The sequence below is a fragment of the Ictalurus punctatus genome, chromosome 25, assembly GCF_001660625.3.
Source record: "Ictalurus punctatus breed USDA103 chromosome 25, Coco_2.0, whole genome shotgun sequence".
Lineage (NCBI taxonomy): Eukaryota > Metazoa > Chordata > Actinopteri > Siluriformes > Ictaluridae > Ictalurus > Ictalurus punctatus.
This window is the reverse complement of record NC_030440.2, coordinates 17,630,789-17,650,769: the sequence shown is the minus strand read 5'-3', so window position 1 is coordinate 17,650,769 and position 19,981 is coordinate 17,630,789. Positions and strand designations below refer to the sequence as shown.

General features: G+C 44.0%; 1 protein-coding gene across 2 annotated transcripts in view; it reads right to left on the bottom strand.

Moving 5' to 3' along the window:
- Positions 1-19,981, bottom strand: part of ino80 (INO80 complex ATPase subunit) — a 46,324-nt gene that overhangs the window by 3,762 nt on the left and 22,581 nt on the right. For both annotated transcript variants that reach the window (XM_053675656.1, XM_053675657.1), the window contains 9 exons: positions 16,668-16,808; positions 12,139-12,364; positions 6,604-6,731; positions 2,555-2,649; positions 2,169-2,241; positions 926-1,084; positions 675-777; positions 314-402; positions 33-197 (listed from right to left, as the gene is read on the bottom strand). In XM_053675656.1, coding sequence (XP_053531631.1) covers positions 33-197; positions 314-402; positions 675-777; positions 926-1,084; positions 2,169-2,241; positions 2,555-2,649; positions 6,604-6,731; positions 12,139-12,364; positions 16,668-16,808 — 1,179 coding nt within the window. The remainder of the gene's footprint in view (positions 1-32; positions 198-313; positions 403-674; positions 778-925; positions 1,085-2,168; positions 2,242-2,554; positions 2,650-6,603; positions 6,732-12,138; positions 12,365-16,667; positions 16,809-19,981) is intronic.

The window sequence follows — 19,981 nt, the reverse complement described above, 5'->3', positions numbered from 1 at the left end:
TGTGACGCGTGCGCCGCACGTCGTTCGCTCACCTCGCTGAAGGGGCTGGGCATGGCCGACTCCATGTCCACGCTGATGAACGAGTCCTCGCCGTCCGCCGACAGGTTGGAGTTGTCCGCCGACGGGGTGTACGGGATCACCAAGTTCACGCCTTCTTTCTTCTTCTTCGTGGTCTCGGCGTCCTCCTCCTTTTTCCTCTGGACGCAAACGGAGTACAGGCTCGTGACCCGGCATCTCAGGAGGACTATACGCGACTAGAACTGTATCTGCAGAATGTGTAGAATATGTAAAGGATATTTCTGGGCCGGATTACCTTCTCGGCGTATTTCTCTCTCTTCCTCTTACGGTCCTTCACCTTGCTGCTCTCCTCCTGCTGCCTCTTCTCCTCCTGCCTTAAACGCACTGCGCGCACACACACACACACACACAACGTCTACATGACTGTGTATTCAGTCTAAAAACTGGAGGAGGATTTATACATTTCTTTATTAAAATATGTTAACAGCGTGTTCATGTCCTAAACGATGCAGAGTTTATGAATCGAAGGGAGTTCTGGAAGTGAAACGGACTGAACCGCGACTCTGTGTCAGGAAGTCGACGATTCGCCGAGCGCCGATCGGACGCCGACGTGTTTCTGAGAACGCCGAGATCTCGCGGGCGACGACGCGACTCACGTTTTTTCTCCAGCTCCTCGTCGTCCAGCAGCAGACTGACCACCTCTTTGGGCTTCAGGGTGTCGGGTTTGAAATTCCCTCCTGATATCACCATCCTCTGGATCTGAGACACGGGACATGCGAGAGCGTGATTAGACTCAGGATCGCCGCTTTAAACTGGATCACGACCTACACCGGAGTCTCCGATTCATTTCTTTTCAGGAGACGAAGTGTAGGGTGTGTGTGTGTGGAGAAGACGTTGCTCTTCATACCTCGCTCTTCTCCTTGGCCCGCTGTAGGATTCGCTCCTCTATGGTGCCTTTACATATGAGGCGGTAAACCGTGACCTGTTTGGTCTGGCCCAGTCTGTGAGCTCGGTCCATGGCCTGCTGATCCACCGTGGGGTTCCAGTCACTGTCGTAGAAAATCACCTGCGGAGGAACGGAGGACACGCACACTCGTCACACACACTCGTACGCCTTATACAGATTCTTCTAGCCAGGGAGCGGATATCAATATTCATCAGTACGCTATAATATTCAATAATATGCTAATGATATTACAAGAAAATTATCATACAAACTGATTTATTCACATTAACACACAGGTTTTCCCTTTACGGTTAGAAAATCACGATTTATTCCCAACTTGCGGAGCCGTCATTGTCGTTATCGTTCCGCTTTCCCTCTGCTTTATCATCATTTTCCTTTCTCTCCTCCGTAGTCGTCGTTCTTGTCGTCTAATTTACTGTCTTTTTCCACTCTTTACGGTTCATCATTCATTTTATTTTTTTTCTTCGTCTTCTTCTGTTGTCGTAGTTGCTGTCCGTCACTTTTTCCTTCCAAGTTCCAATAATTTAATTCTTTCGTTTAAAATCGTCTCATTATTGTCCTTTTGTTTTATTCTTTATTCAATTTTTCTCTTTCTTTTCTCCTCTCGTAGCTCTTTTATTTACTCATATTTTTTTTTGGTCTTTACTCCAGTTTCAGTTGTCACTGTCGTTCGTGAGCCTTTTCCCCTCTCTATGCTTTATTATTTATGTTATTTTTTTCCTTGATCTTTTCTTCTGTCGTGGTTGTGGTCATTGTTTCGTTTTTTTTTTTTTTTTCTCTTTTCAATGCTGCTACAGTTTTTTTTTTTTTTGTGTGTCTTTGTCTCTGTTTCTCACACAACATCCTGTGCTATGTCACTTTACACTACTGTCAAGAGAGTTTTCGTCCCTGGAAACGGCGTGGTGGTGGTGGTGGTGGTGTGGTCAATGGATATTGTCTGGGGTTTATTAACTTATTTAAAAAAAAAAAAAAAAAAAAACACTGCAAAATGTGGAAAAATTCAAAAGTGGGTCCGGATTTACATTCCTCACCAGCATTATTAGTTTCCCTGTACTTAAAAAGGTTAATGAGGATGTTTCGGTGGCGTCAGGAGAACACGATGTTCTCAGAAGTTTGATGAGCAGAGCGGTAAACTCGCCCGGAGTGACGCCGTAATGAGAGAGCGTGTATTAGAGCGTCTCACCGTGTCTGCAGCGGTCAGATTTATCCCCAGACCCCCTGCTCTGGTGCTGAGGAGAAACACAAAAATATCCGTCCTGCAAGCAGAAGAGAGAGAGAGAGGGGGGGGGACGAGTGAGAAAGAGAGAGAAAACAATCCTACACTCTGATATCCCGTACACTCTCCGTACAAAATGGAAAGCAGACGGGAGTGAGAGGAGATCATGCAGGCCAGAGCCGCACAGGGAGGTCGACCTCGAAGGCACCTCACAGACTGAGCGCTAATTACAGCTCGTTTTCTAAACTTCACCCGGAGACAGACACTAACACGGGACCCTGTTTACCCTTAAACAAACGAAAGACAAGAAAGGAAGGAAGAAAGAAAAAAGAAACCACTGGCTGACAGCTCACCGGCTCTGGAAATCCGCCACCATGTCACGACGCTCCGAGATCTTGGACGAACCGTCCAGTCGCATGTACGTGTGTTTTCGGTACACCATGTACTCCTGAGGAAAAGGAGAGAAAAGAACGATACGTTATTAGTTATATCAGAATCTAAACAAGCTAAACTAAACTTTGTGTGTGTGTGTGTGTGTGTGTGTGTGTGTAAGATCATTCTGTACAACAGAGAAGAAGTGAGGTTACTGAAAACAGTCTCATTCAGTAAAGGTTAAAAATGAAACATTATCTTCATGTCCTCGTGACCCCATGTCTGACTCATCATGAGTGAGTATGATCAGTCCTCTCACACCAGGACTCCGTCACGCCTGGAGCTGTGAGAAACGTCGCGCTGACGTTATTGTTTTCTAATCAGGACTCCGGTTCTGTCCACTAGAGTTTAAAAACCCAAACGGCCCGATGAGGCTCCACTCACACGCTGCTGACAGGTCTAAACACACACACACACACACACACACACACACACACACACACACACACCGTAACGCAATGACCACACCACACACAATAACCACACCACGCACAATAACGTAATGACCACACCACACACAATAACATAATGACCACACACAATAACATAATGACCACACCACACACAATGACCACACCACACACAATAACGTAATGACCACACCACACACAATAACCACACCACATACAATAACGTAATGACCACATCACACACCGCATACAATAACAATGACCACACACAATAACCACACCACACACAATAACGTAATGACTACACCACACATACAATAACAATGACCACACACAATAACGTAATGACCACGCCACACACCGCATACAATAACAATGACCACACACAATAACCACACCACACACAATAACGTAATGACCACACCGCACACAATAACCACACCACACACAATAACATAATGACCACACACAATAACGTAATGACCACACCACACACAATGACCACACCACACACAATAACATAATGACCACACCACACACAATGACCACACCACACACAATAACGTAATGACCACACCACACACAATAACCACACCACATACAATAACGTAATGACCACACCACACACAATAACCACACCACATACAATAACGTAATGACCACATCACACACCGCATACAATAACAATGACCACACACAATAACCACACCACACACAATAACGTAATGACCACACCACACATACAATAACAATGACCACACACAATAACGTAATGACCACGCCACACACCGCATACAATAACAATGACCACACACAATAACCACACCACACACAATAACGTAATGACCACACCGCACACAATAACCACACCACACACAATAACATAATGACCACACACAATAACGTAATGACCACACCACACACAATGACCACACCACACACAATAACGTAATGACCACACACTGCACACAATAACCACACCACACACCGCATACAATAACATAATGACCACACACAATGACGTAATGACCACACCACACACAATAACCACACCACATACAATGACGTAATGACCACACCACACACCGCATACAATAACATAATGACCACACACAATAACAATGACCACACCACACACAATGACGTAATGACCACACCGCACACAGTAACGACTCGGGTATAATCAGTGATTAACGTTGTTTATTTGTTTGTCTTTCACTTCTTTCTTACACAATAATTCATTCTCATTTCTTTTCCTGACTTATTCATTTTCATTCAATCAATCCCCCGCTTTTTTGTTTTTTTTTCTTATTTGTTCATTTCTTTCATGCTCACTCGTGAATTATTACTTCATAATCTATTCATTCTTCCTCTTTTTCATTTTTCACTTTCTTTTTCATTCATTCTTTCTCTATTACTTATTTTTGCTGATGTATTCGTTCCTATTTACTTGCTTTTTCTTTCTCACTCATTCTTTCACTGTCATTCATTTATTCTCTCTCTTTCAATCTGCGCTCTTTTTTAGCTAACAAGTTAGAAAAGTATATATATATATATATATATATATATATATATATATATATATATATATATATATATATATATATATATATATATATATACATACATATACACACACACACACACACAAAAAAAAAAAAAACCTTCATTACCTCCAGCTTGAGTGTGTAATGTAATGTGTGTTAGACGCTCGGTAAGAGTTCAGCGTACACCCCAAAGATCTCGCCATTACTGCGAGTCGTGCGACAGTAACGTCAACATCTACTCCCAAACATAACCACTACTGATGTCACGACAAATTAGGCAGTGTCAAATCAGAGGAAAAACCAACAAGGTCGGAGCTAAACAACAAACGATTGCAATCTGTTCCCCAGCGCTGACTCAGAGCTTCAAACTGACTCCAGCTGGGTCGTATAAATCCACAGCTAAGTAAACGCAGTGCTGAGGAATCAGTCATGACATCATTCAGCAAACACACGGCGCAGGCTAGCCGCTAGTCGTAGCTCTGAGAACTGGGGTTTATGGCTGTGTGTGTGTGTGTGTGTGTGTGTGATTATAAGTATTATCCTTACAATTGTGTGATTAAAGTGGGAAGAAAAAAAAAAGAACATCAGAGCGAGCAGTCAGTTCAGTCACAGGATCATCGGACGCTGTCCTGTTTTTTTTCCCATGATTAACATTACCCATGGTGCACCTACTCCACAAACACAGGAAGTGAAGTGTGTATAACCACCTGGCAACTTCCTTCCAGCCTTCAAAGATTTCCGAAGAAAGGTAAAACAGCTGAAAGCGCTGTAACGAATTCCCATACAGCTTCGGAGTGGCATTGTGGCTTTACATAAAGATGGAACAATACGTCCTAGAATAAACACAGCGGGTGAAGAGAGAAACATCTGAAAACAATACACATCACATTTAATCTGCCAGCTCGCTGCAGAGAGAGCAACGTCGAAGGAGCCGCAAGCCGCGCTCGGCTTAGATCAGATCAGATCAGAGGGCAAAAATGATATCCATAGCAGAGTTTCAAGGCGTAAACCACTGCTAGCGAAGAGGAACGTAAAGACTCGTCTCACATTCGACAACACGCCTCGCCGACCCACAAGTCTTTAGGGATCATGTTCTGTGAGACAAAAGCAGAACTTCCTGGAAAACGTATTTCTGTGGGGATTTATTTTTTTCTTTCTTTTCTTTTGTAGTTCTCACTTTAGTCGTCCTTTCTTTCTTTCTGCAATATCCTTCTTTCATTCTTTCTTCTCTATTTGTTTCTTTCTTGCATTCTTTCCCTGATGTCTATTTCTTTCATGATTTCTTTGATGTCCATTTCTTTCTTGACTTCTTTCCTTCTTGGATGTCTATTTCCTTCTTTCTTTCTTTGAAGTCAATTTCTTTATTTCTTTAAAGTCCATTTCTTTCTTTGAAGTCTATTTCTTTCTTTCTTTGAGGTCAATTTCATTCTTTCTTTGAGGTCTATTTCTTCATTTCCTTGAAGTCTAGTTCTTTCTTTCTTTGAATTCTAGTTCTTTCTTTGAAGTCTATTTCTTTCTTTCTTTGAGGTCTATTTCTTTCTTTCTTTGAAGTCTAGTTCTTTCTTTCTTTGAAGTCGTTCTTTCTTTCTTTGAAGTCTAGTTCTTCATTTCTTTGAAGTCTACTTAGTTCTTTCTTTGAAGTCTATTTCATTCTCTCTTTGTTCTATATTTCTTTCTTTGATGTACATTTCTTTCTTGCTTTCTTTGATGTCTCTTACTTTCTCTGATGTCATTTTGTTTCTTCTGTCTTTCTCTTTATTTCTTTCTGGGATGTCTATTTGACCCCCCCCCCCCCCCCCCCCAGCCATATAAACCCTCTATATATAAACATGTTTCGGGGCAGAACGTTGAACCTACCCTTGAAAAACCCATCAGAATGCACAGTGCTCATGTCGGAGACGTGTGTGTGCGAGCGCTGTGAAGACACGGTTATAATATCAGCGCCGTGATTATTATTCGTTTTTTCTCCGGCGCTGCGGTAAATAAGGGAGGGAGGACTGCGAAAGCGCTCACCTCCAGCAGGTCGATCATGCGGGTCATCTGGGAGTAAATGAGGACGCGATGGCCCTGAGACTTCAGCTGAGTCAGCAGCAGGTCCAGAGTGTGGAGCTTCCCGCTGTCCGTGATCAGACTCTCCTTGTCTGAAACACACCGCAACACCACAAGCTCACTTCCTGGGAAAGATTACTGTACAATCTGAGATTAGATATATATAATAATCTGTGGAGAACGAGATGTGAGGTCACTTCCTGTTAAACACCGGACAATCTTAGAGACAAAGCATGTCTAAAAAATCGCTTACTCACACTATGCACTAAGAGTATGTACTCGTATTGTGAAGTACTTTTGAGTGCGTAACAAAAGAGTACGCAAGTACCGAGACGCACCGACACGTCATGCAACGGAAGACAGCGCCGTTGCCTAGTGACGCACACCGTCAGCGTAAAACAACCTCCTCGTCGCATTTCAGCTTTTCTTCATTCGTTATTCCCGACAGCATTTCATTTACTGTTCCCCTGACTGGAATCCGGAGGAGAGGAGAACGGTCACAGAACTCTTCCCTCCCTCCCTCCTGCAAGGAGTTGTGGGAAATACTAGCTGAAAGAGTGTCCACGCATCCACGGGAAAGAAAGAAAGAAAAAAGAAAGAAAGAAAGAAAGAAAGATTAAGTGAACAATGTGTAGGGAAAGAAAGAAAGAAAAAAAAGAAAAAGACTATGCGAAAAAATATAGAGGGGAAAAAGAAAGATTAAGCGAACAATGTGTAGGGAAAGAAGAAAGAAAAAAAGAAAGAACGATTAAGTGAACAATGTGTAGGATGTATAGGGAAGGAAAGAAAGAAAAAAGAAAAAGAAAGATTTAAAAAAGAAATAAAGATTATGTGTAAAAAATATAGAGGGGGAAAAAGAAAAGAAAGAAAGAAAGAAAGAAAGAAAAAGATTAAGTGAACAATGTCTCGGGAAAGAAAGAAAAAGAGAAAGAAAGAAAGAAAGAAAGAAAGAAAGAAAGATTAAGTGAACAATGTCTAGGGAAAGAAAGAAAAAGAGAAAGAAAGAAAGAAAGAAAGAAAGAAAGAAAGAAAGAAAGAAAGAAAGATTAAGTGAACAATGTCTAGGGAAAGAAAGAAAGAAAGAAAGAAAGAAAGAAAGATTAAGTGAACAATGTCTAGGGAAAGAAAGAAAGGAAAAAAAGAAAGAACGATTAAGTGAAAATGTGTAGGGAAAGAAAAAAGAAAGATTAAGTGAACAATGTCTAGGGAAAGAAAGAAAGAAAAAGAAAGAAAGAAAGAAAGAAAGAAAAAGAAAGAAAGAAAGAACGATTAAGTGAAAATGTGTAGGGAAAGAAGAAAGAAAGAAAGAAAGATTAAGTGAACAATGTCTAGGGAAAGAAAGAAAGAAAAAGAAAGAAAGAAAGAAAGATTAAGTGAACAATGTGTAGGGAAAGAAGAAAGAAAGATTAAGTGAACAATGTATAGGAAAGGAAAGAAAGAAAAAAGAAAAATGTAAAAAAAGAAATAAAGATTATGTGAAAAAATATAGAGGGGAAAAAGAAAAAGAAAGAAAGAAAGATTATGTTAAACGTATAGGGAAAGAAAGAAAGAAAAAGAAAGAAAGAAAGAAGAAAGAAAGAAAGAAAGATTAAGTGAACAATGTGTAGGGAAAGAAAGAAAGAAAAAGAAAGAAAGAAAGAAGAAAGAAAGAAAGAAAGATTAAGTGAACAATGTATAGGAAAGGAAAGAAAGAAAAAAGGAAATTTAAAAAAAAAATAAAGATTATGTGAAAAAATATAGAGGGGAAAAAGAAAAAGAAAGAAAGAAAGATTATGTTAAACGTATAGGGAAAGAAAGAAAGAAGAGAAGAGGTTTCTTTTGTAAAACGCGGTGCGGTGTGAGAGGGGAGGAGCTGGGAGGTGGCCGGTGGAACCCGCTCTCTCCTGAGCACAGAACCGGGTTCTCCCTCGCCCTGACGGTGTGTAATGTGACCCTGTGGACGAGGAGGAGAGCAGCGCTGCTCTCAGGCGTGGACCAGAACTTGTGAAATGTTTGCCCCAGTGGGACGTGGTGGAGGGGAAATATCAGTCCTCACATCCTATAAATCGCCTCGGGCCCCCAGCGAGAGCGCTCACGCCAAGACCTCATGATAAACAACTCGACTGGGATGTGTACGCGGTTTCCAAGCAGTATCCAATCAGCACGCAGATTTAAAAAAAAAAAAAAAAAAAAAAAAAGAGGTCTGGAAACGTCTATACTGCAAGAATGAAATGATAAAAAAAAAAAAAGTGATTGGGAATAAGAAGGGAATTTCCCAGTATTCCCAGTACATTCTGGGTGTAGGTAAGAGAGCAGTTAGATTAGATTAGATTAGATTAGGTAGGTTCGGAGTATTCAGAGCTGACCGAGCACACAGAGAGGGTTCAATACTGAAATTGCGCTGCGGTATTCGGAAGATCAGGGCGGAGTCTGAGTAAAACGGAGGCGTGTCTCCGTTCAGCGTGATCATGGAGGTGAAGTTAAGCGGGGTTTTCCTTGCGTGATCTCGTCTCGAGCCGTATTTATCCCAGCGCCACCGTCTGACGGTCTGATGTCATCACGATGCGTCACGCTGAAGTGTACGCTAATTACGTGGAACACTACGGAATGTCATTCCAGGCTCATATTAAATATATAAATGTGATTGATTAAACATATCGTCCCTTTAATGTCCGCACAAAGCTTTTTTCCCCCCCCTTTTAGAATAGCCATTCGATTAGGACAAAAAGTAATGGCACCCTATAAAAGGAGGCCGGAGTCGCCTTCATCTCTCTGAGAGCTTTGCCTTTTATGGTATTTTGTAGGCGTGGCTAAGCATGAACGCCGAGAAAGTGCAGGGTGATTTTACGGATTGGCGTTTCATTTGCGCGCTCAGAAAATTCCCTCATAAATCTCTCTGCCTTTGTTTCAGCGTGCCCTCGGATCACGTGACCAGGCCTGAGAGGTCAAAGGGCGAGGATGGATCACACCTGGGGGTTTAGTGGAATATATCCAGCTTATGAGGGTCGGATGTGAGGATGGTGAGTCACGAAAAGCTCTGATTAAGCCGTCACGTATTTCCACACGGCGTGGCGTGAGATTTCCTGAGGTTGTCCTCGTGGCGCGGCTCTGCGGACAAAACAGAGCAAACAGCTCCACCTGCAGGTCAGGAAAGGTGTGAGAACTCGGCACGGGGCACGACCTTTACATTAAACTACACATGTGATAGATGTGAGGTGAGAGTGCAGGAAGAAACTCTTCTCACGTTAGCAAGACGGCAGAAACCATCGGACCTCGGACAAACAATTACGTCGCCTGTTAATGTTTGGGCCAAAAATCAAAAAAAGTTTTAAAAAAAAATAAAAATAAAAAAAAAAGCCAATAATATTTCCGCTCATTTTGCTGGAGCGCAGAGATTCTTTGAAGGAACAGGAAGGGAAAGCTGAGTTTCCCACAGGCTGTCTGCAAGCTAAGACCGATTGCAGCCCTCCTCTCACACACACACACACACACACACACACACACACACACACACACACACCGCTCCACCTCAACAACAAGTCTGCAACGCTGTTACAATAAATAAAATAAAAAAACCTCTGTGCCAGAACTAGTGTGAGAAAAGACCTTCATGCTCCATCTCTCCGCCCCTCTGACCCTCTTACACAAAATCCCGACATCCACCTCCCAAACATTTTACTGCTTCAAACACACACACACACACACACACACACACACACACACACACACACACACACACACACACACAGTTTTTGATTAGTCAAAATAAAATGTAGAGAAAATGTCTGATGCGTCAAAGATTAGAAACGCAGCAGGAATCTCAATCTTTTTGGCCGGAGAGATCAGAACTACGTGAGGAAGAACGATGCGGGTTACAAGCAGCAGAAGCCTGACCCTCTTCAAACTACTCACACGATTTCAATTTCAGACAGACAGATCGATACACAGAGACAGAGACAGACAGACAGATTAATACACAGAGATAGAGACAGACAGACAGATTAATACACAGAGATAGAGACAGACAGACAGATTGATACACAGAGATAGAGACAGACAGACAGATTGATACACAGAGATAGAGACAGACAGACAGATTGATACACAGAGACAGAGGCAGACAGACAGACTGATACACAGAGATAGACAGACTGATATAGAGATAGACAGACATACAGACAGACAGATTGATACACAGAGATAGACAGATAGATAGATGGATAGACAGATGGATGGATAGACAGACAGACAGATAGATGGATGGAAAGATAACTAAATAAATAAAATGAAACAAAAAGTAATAAGGATACAATTTATAAATAAAGATAGTAAGCAAGTAACTAAATCAAATCAAATCAAATCAACAGTCAGCAGGGTTACAGGTGAAGTTTAAAAGAAAAGAAAAGAAGTGGAGTGAACGCAGCCTCACTGGTATAGCTGGTCGTCATGGTTCGGCCGGCCGAGCAGCCTGGGTTTACACACTGAACACACCCGGAGTGTGTGCGCGCGTGTTTGGTGCGAGTGTGTGCGTGCGCGCGCGTGTGATATTAACTGGAATACTTGTGTAGCGGAGCTAATATGTTGATATTGCTGATTAACGTGCATCACAAAAGGCTGTAGGAGTCGCGCTCTGTTCCTGCACCTTCACAGGGGGCGCCGCTGATGTTGATGGTGATGTTGATGGCGCTGCCACGGGGCTTCAAATGAGCCCGGACCTGCGCTGTGTCACTTCCTTCCCAGGGTCCAGTACGACTCTGAGAAAATGGGAAAAGGAGCGAGAGCCGAAGCACCTCGGGTCTGTGAATGAGTGCGGGAGCTCACTCACACACACTCACGCTCAGCTAACAATGCGCTGAAACAATGTCCGAGAGTCGAACTTCCTTGCTTTGTCCCCCCTCCCAACTTCACAAAAAAAAAAAAGTGCACCCGTGTACATCGTCTAAGAAATCGAATAATGAAAAACCCCCCTGCCCTCTGTAAGATTTAACAAACGGCGGTGTGTTGAGCCAAACGCCGACAGTGACGGAGAAGCGGTGCAGGCAGAGGTCGTGACCCCGGAGCGGCCCGAGCTGGTGGCCATGGTGACCTGTACCACTCTCCCACGGGTCTCTCTGGCAGCCTCTCCTTCTCCCTCTGTAGCGTTTCCTCCGGCTCTGACTCACACGCACAAAAGCACAGAGAGGCCGTATCCCTGTACAACCTACACCCCCCCCCCCCCCCCCCCACCCCCCAAAAATCAAGACGACGCAGACAAGTTACACTGCGAATGCCTGTGCTTGTGTGTGTGTGTGTGTGTGCGCTGTTCTCCTCTCAGGGGTTGGGCTTTAAGATTAAGATTTGTGAGTGGCTTCCTCTAGAGACGCTGGAAATCAAACGAAGGAGCTGTGAGAAAGTTCCTCGGCTTAAATAAAACCCTCAGCGCAGGAACAATACTCGGATACAGAGAAATGATCTAGCGCTCGGCCGAGTGACACGGCGCGGCTGGCTAGCGCGCTAGCGCGCTACGGCTACGCGACTCACCCGGTATCCTGATGAAGGACCAGCCGTGTCGGGGCTGCAGGGCCATCATCCCCCCCGGGCTCTGAGGGTGGAAGTAGTGTGCGCGGGCGGCCCAGGTGCGCGCCAGCTCAGGTGAGCCGAACAGGAAGCACTGCTTAGCGCTCAAACTCCCGCCGTCACGGACCTGCCGCCACTCGTACTCGGCGCCGCGGTCCGCACAGTAACGCTCGACAGGAACCGCCGTCACCTTGGAAACACAGGACATTTTTCAAAATAAATAAATAAATAAATAAAGAGAGCGAGAAAGCTGTCTGTGTTTCATTAAAGGAATACTCTAGTGTGTAAACTCATTTACAATGGAAGTCTATGGGCAGATGTTAAAGGTGCAATTGTCTTTTTTTTTTTTTTTTTTTTAAATAAGTCCCTACAGGATTTTGCGATAGAAATGAACGCAAAATCGAGCAAACTCCGCACCATTCGTCGGAGCACTGGATACTCCCGCATCATGATGCTTTAATCGTGAAATGTCCTGGCGTATACAAGGCTTAGGTCACATGGCACCACCTGCTATCTGGTGTCGGTATTAAAGCGTTTTTTTTTTTTTTTTACGAGTACGAGTAAACAAGCACGGTATCGGACTGATACTTGCGACGCTTCCTTAATAGTAACTCCTCACCTGTATAGGACGCATTATGCTTTATGTTTTCATTATTGAGCAAGCGTGAACAAATGGTATGGTATAGCGAGTAGAGTTTCCCACCATCACACACACACACACACACACTTCCGATATTTCACCCGAACCCCACAGCAAACCATTCCTCTCCTCCACATCCTTCTCTTTCCCGCTCTGTCTCTCAGCTCTGCCCCGAGTTTTATGGCTCGCTGACGAGCGGATGATATTATCTTCCTTTCATTCTTATCACCGCTGAAAAACAGCTCGGGCTTGGCCGGGGCCTCGGGCTGCCGCGCGCACGGCTGACCAATGAGAGACCGTACACGCAGATGTGGCCTTAAAAGCCGACGGGGTCAAGAGCCCCTTGTGAATAAAGAGAGAAAGAGAGAGAGAGAAAAAAGGGCGCTAATCTATCTTATCACTTTCCCACAGCGTCCATATGCCCCGGCGCCTGCGGGCTGGTGCCAACACCGTGCCAAGTCCCACGGACGCACAGCGGAGACGAGGGGACGGGCGGGGCCAAAGCACTCGCGCCTGGAATTTAAACGCATGTGTACTACAAAGAGGTTAAAGGGGTCTCTCTGTCCACATAAGGGCAGCTGCTGAACTCCAGCAATAAACAATCGTAAAATACGCCACGGTGACGGGCGAAAGCTTCGGCTCCCCGCTCACCACCGTACAGAGACATTCAGACTGAAAATAACGCTTGGGAGGAAGTAGCGGAGATCTTGTTGGTGCCTCCGGTGTAGCTAGTACGTAGCTAGTACAGATCATCTGAAAAGCCAAACAGCGAACGCGTAAAGCGAACAAATCGCACGGAAGGCTGTCGGCTGCACATCTGGGCTAGCACGGTTTCTGGCTGGACAGGCCACGCCCACAAGCGACAACAGCAGCACGAGAGACGTGGCTCTTGCTAGTGTTACGCAGAAACAGTGTTGTCAGAAATGTTCGTAATGTTGGTTTTAGACACATTTCCAGGATGAAGAAGTACTTCCGGTTACTTTATTTCCTGCGTTCTACTTAAATAAAGAGACTAGCAGGATTCTTCGGTTGGAGCTGGAGGCGGGGCCTGTATTCAAGCCAGAAATTATAAACTGAAGCTTTAAATGAAGCAATTAGTGAAATCCGTCAGTTCTGTTTGGGGATAAAGCCTACATGGGGGTTGAAAAAATGGCAAAACTAACTTTAAATAAATCAATAAAGTAGCGAGAGGCATTGGTTCTAGGTGGGGGCGGAGCCTATTTCAGGGCCGGAAATTGCAAAACAGATGCTTTTAATAAGGAAAATGAAAAGATCCATTGGTTCTAGGTGGGGGCGGAGCCTATTTCAGGGCCAGAAATTGCAAAACAGATGCTTTTAATAAGGAGAATGGAAAGATCCATTGGTTCTAGGTGGGGGTGGAGCCTATTTCAGGGCCAGAAATTGCAAACAGATGCTTTTAATAAGGAAAATGAAAAGATCCATTGGTTCTAGGTGGGGGCGGAGCCTATTTCAGGGCCGGAAATTGCAAACAGATGCTTTTAATAAGGAGAATGGAAAGATCCATTGGTTCTAGGTGGGGGCGGAGCCTATTTCAGGGCCAGAAATTGCAAAACAGATGCTTTTAATAAGGAGAATGGAAAGATCCATTGGTTCTAGGTGGGGGCGGAGCCTATTTCAGGGCCGGAAATTGCAAAAAGATGCTTTTAATAAGGAGAATGGAAAGATCCATTGGTTCTAGGTGGGGGCGGAGCCTATTTCAGGGCCGGAAATTGCAAAACAGATGCTTTTAATAAGGAAAATGAAAAGATCCATTGGTTCTGGGTATGGGCTGCCCTTAGACTTCCATTATAAACGAGTTTTAGAATACACTGGCTTTCCGTTCTTCTCTCAGCACAGGGAAAGGAGATGGAATTCCCATCTGTGGTAATCAGACACACATTACAGACACCGCAGACAGAGATAAGGTTGAAAGATGACGTATTCCTTTAATGCTAATGCATGACGCACTTTGACGTCCGTGCTTGGGCCATTAATCAGCTCGTAATAATAATACAGATAAAAAGCTCACGACTATTTTGAGCGTGGAAACGCAATTATTCCGATTACATCTCGTTTTAAATGTTAGATTGAGACTCGTTCATTCAGCCGCTTTCCGATCGGGTTCTGTGATGAAGCCGTGGCAAATCGGTTCGGAGCGGCAGCTCTCATGGCTCCTCGCTGTTGGGTCGCGTCACGGCGAGGTCGAGCTCGGGTGAGCCGCAGATCTGTCAGTAGCTCGTGGAGGATAAATAAACGCAGGCCCGAGGTCAGGGCTCGCTGCTGCGTTTGAGGTTTTATTTTAGATGGGTTGTTTGTTTGTGGTACCGCAGGAGATCGCTGTCAGGGGACCGGCCATACGTGCGCTTCAGAATCCGTGCTTTCGGATTCAGTTTGTACAGCCGCAGAACACACACACACACACACACACACACACACACACACACACACACACACACACACTGGAAATGGATGATTTGTCTGAACCCGCTGAACCTAACGACGGTTACATAACGCGATCTCCGCTTCATGCTGCTGGTAAAAGGAATTCACAGGCGCGGTGTCGTGTCTTTAAAGGTGCAGTCTGTAATATTTCCAAGTGTTCCTAGACCAGTAATAATCGTATCATTTCAAGAACACCATAGAACAACTGATCTGCAATATTGCTATGCAAAGGATCTCGCTGTTTTCTTCATTTAAAGCTTCTATTTACATTTTCTGGCCCATAAATAAACTTCACCTCTACGAACCGATGGATCTAGCTAGTTTCCTCATTTAAGGATTTTTTCCCCTGGAATAACCAACGGACATTGCAAGTATTCTCATTAAAGGACTCAATTTGCAGGGTTTTGTCCAGAGATAAGCCCCGCCTCCTTTCAGAACCCATGAATCTAGTGAGTTTCTTTATTTAAAGCTTGCATTAATATTAGCCCAGAAATAGGCCAGATTCTCAGATACAAACCAATGTACGGTGCTAGTTTACTCATTTAAGGATTCTATTTGTATTCTTGGGTCTGCCAATAGGCTCCACCTGAGGCTAGAACAAAATGAGCTCATTAGTTTCTTCATTTATTCAGCTATAACTGAGGGATGTTATTAACTGCTTTATTTAAGGCTTTTAGTTACAATTTCTGGCCCAGAAATCGGCTCCAGCCTGAGCTAGAACCAACGGCTCATTCAATGTTCCTAATTAAAAGCATCCGTTTACAATTTCTGGCCCGGAAATAAACCCCGCCCCCAGCTAGAACCAATGGATCTTGCTAGTTTCTCGATTTATGGGTATTATGTACAATTTCTGGCCCAGAAATGTGCTCCATTCCAATCACAGCTAATGGATCTTGCTAGTTCCATCATAGAACACGTCTATTATCATTGACACATACATTCTGTCACCAAAATATGCTCCACCCCTAGCCAAAACAATGGATAGTCGTTTTATATAAAAGCATTTCTGGCCCTGAAATAGGCTCCGCCCCCATCTAGAACCAATGCATCTCACTAGTTTCTTAATTTAAAGTTAATACTCAGCCATAAAGATAGGCTTAATCCCCAAGCAGAACTCATGGCTCTCAATAATTGCTTCATTTAAGGCTTCGGTTTATTGTTTCCGGTTTATTTTTAAGCTTTAATTAAGCATAATTACCTTCAATACACATCTTTTGGTCGAGTCAAGGGTCACTTACTTATTATTTTTCCATCATTTATTGCCATTCTGTATCCTTTGGCACTAACTCTACAAAATTAAGTTGTGTTTGTGATTGACAGGTATACTGAAAGCAGTACCAGTATATATATATATATATATATATGTGTATGTGTGTGTGTGTGTGTGTGTGTGTGTGTGTGTGGTATTTACCCTGGGTGTAGCGGTGAGGAGGAACTTGGGTGGCTGGGTGGGTTGGCAGCGTCTGAGGGTGGAGGTGTTGGAGCGTCTGCTGTGTATCACTACATCAGTGTGTGAGAAGATCCACGGACGCAGAGAAGTGAAAACCAGATCCTGTGGCAAAACATAACAAAGCTCGGATTAACACAGAACAAAAACAAAACATCACTTCATCACATCTGGTTTTTATTTATTTATTTTTTTATAAATGACCTGATTTCATAACCCTGTGCAGTGATCAGAGTGGGCCGGCTGATCAGAACCGAGATCAAACACGGCTATACAGCACTCCCTAGTGTTCCTCCTCCTCACTGCGGCCTCGTCGGGACGCTTTTCAATCCCCAAAGCAGATTTCCGAGAACTTATTTCAACCCCCGAGACGCCGGAACACACGGACAGACCACCAGACGGAGCTGGAATTAAGGTTGGTGTTTCCAGTGACTCGTATGAAGCGCGCGGCGAGAAACACCAGGCTCCGTTTCCCACAAAATGGCAGCCATAAACAAGGCTGAAAGAGGAGGTGTGAGGGAACGAGGGATGGGTGTTCGGAGAGCCGCAGTCCGGGCTGCGTTCCCAACCCACAAGCAGGGATGGAAGATACGTCTGGAAACCCTTACAGCGACGGGAGCGGTTGGAAAAACGAAAGGCGTTGGCGAGGCCCAGGCGCCCGGACCGTGAAGATTCACACTTTCTCAGAGCGCTATAAAGCGTGTTTGTGGCGACATAATCAGAGATTTAATCGAAACGCTTTGAGGGGGGAAAAAAAAACAGACCGGGATCGTAGCTGAACGAACTGACGATGGTGCGCTCTAGCGATGACGACGGTTTGGCTGGGAACACGTCGCACCCGTACGCACCACGAAGCAGACCAGCGGTAATCCACGGACTTCGAATAACAGATAACCAACATTCAGTCGCCACTTCCAAAGGTTAGACATTTATCTGAACCGCGTGAAGCTCAAAAGATTCCAAACTAAATTAAAGGTGCCATGTGTAACTTTTCTAAATATTTCTGGACATGTACAGTGAATATCACCCCCCCCCCCCCCCCACCCCCCCGACCACTTCTCATTTATTTGTACTTTCGTTCAAACTTATTGGTTTTCTTTCTTTCTTTCCCTTTTTTTTTTTTACTTGTGTACTTTCATATTTATACTTTCTCACATTTTTGTTTTTCCCTTTCTCCTTTTCTTTATTGGCTTCTTTTTCTTTCTCATCTGTTCTTTCTTTCTCATTGGTTGGCTTTCTTTCTCTTTTTTCTTACTTGTGTACTTTCATATTTACACTTTCTCGTATTTTTTCCATTTCTCCTGTCTTTCCTTTATTGTTTCTCTTATCCGTTCTCTTTCTTTTTTAGTTATCTTATTTGTTCTTTTTTTGTTCAATAACTTCTCTTTTCCTCCTTCTTGCGTTCCTTCTTTATTTGTTTTTTTTTCATTTCTTTCCTCCTCTTGTTTCTTTCACTCATTTCTTTTCTTTCTCTTTCATTGTTTCACTTCTTGTTCTTTCCTTCTTACTTATTTGTTTGATCTCTTTATTTCTTACTTGTTTGTTCTCTTTCGCATCCGTTCCATTTTTTTTCTTTATTACTTGTTTTCTTTCTCTTTCCTCATTTGTTGCATCTCGTTTTTTATTTATTCATATATATTTATTTCTTTCCAAATGTTTCAAGCCCTATAAAGATCACATCATAATTTTACTGCTGCGCAGTACATGTGACCAGTTCCTTCATTTCATTCTCCTGGTTGCATTTTTCTGGCCCTGAAATTAGCTCCGCCCCCATGTGGAATGAGCCCGCTCCGTTCTTTTCCTTCAGGCAGGAGGAGGCGCTAAAATTTACCGACCACTCCTTTCATTTTTAGTTCCGAAATAAGATCAAATGGGCCTTGCTCATTTCTTCAGTTAAGGATGTTTACATTTTCTGGCCCTGAAATAGGCTCCACCCCCGAGCCAGAAAGAATATATATTGCTAGTTTCGTTATTTAACACGTTTAAGTACTTTTTTTGTCCCTACAGCCAAAATAAGCTCCCCTCACAACTAGAAACATTGTATCTTACTAGTTTCATCAATTAAGGTCTTCGGTTTATAATTTCTGGCCCAGAAATAAGCTCCACCCCCAGCTAGATTGCCACCCAATGTATATTGCTAATATATTTAATTTAAAGCTTCTATTTACATATTTCTGTCCACACAACAGGCTCTGCTGCCAGCTAGAACAAAAAGGATCTTCACCAAATATATCGTCCTGGTGACAACAAAGGTTCTGCAGAAAGCACCACGGCGGCCCGTCGTGCCGCGGCGCAGTGGAGAAAATCGAATAACGGCGAGACTCGCGTCGTGGAACACGACCCGAGGAGGGTTTGGAAAGCTGAGAGCGGCCCAGCTGCTTCCTCTCACAGCGGGAGCGGAGCCAGACGCCGGGGATGGGATCAGGCTTCAGCCAGAGTCTCCCGGCGTTCCCGGTGTGTACAGGACAGCGCTGGAGTATCGGGTTCTCCTCCACGGTCTCCTCCGTGCTCCAGTGGAGCTGCCAGACGCCAGACGTCCAGAGTAGGGTTGCACCTTCTGTCAGCACCTGAGGAGGACCAGAACTCCTCCTGCCTTCAGATCTCCGCCAGATCATCACCACATCACCCCACACACACACACACACACACACACACACACACACACTCCTCCTCTTAGTCCACTACACAGAGACAGGACACTGGAGACCATGGAGACGGTGTCATTTACACACCACTCTCCATCTCTTACTGCCACTTCTACCGGAGCAATGAAAGTAAAAGTCCCGTCTCTAATGACAGCCTCGGAGAGAGAGAGAGAGAGAGAGAGAGAGAGAGAGAGAGAGAGAGAGAGAGAGAGAGAGTGTGTGTGTGTGTGAGAGAGAGAGAAACAGGAGTGTGTTAATGACTGACGAGAAACAGTCTGCTCTCACACACTCTTCTTTCACGTTGACTTGTCTGTCCTTTCTCACCGATTTCTCATCTTCCTTTCTTCTCTCACTCACTTCCTTTCTTTCTTTCAATCCTTCTTCCTGCCTTGTTTGTCCTTTCTCACTAATATTCCTTCTCTCTTCCTCTCTCAGTGACGGGCTTCTTCTCTCTCACCCGTGCGCTCTTTCGTTCTTGGATCCCTCTTTTTCTTCTTAATTTGCGCTTTTTCATTCTCTCTCTCTCTTTCTCAACGACATTCTCTCTTATTTGCTCGTTTGTGTGCTCTTTCTTCCTCGCCCGCTTTCCTTACTTTCTTCTGTTTTTTTTTCCCCCTCCACGATCATGTTTTC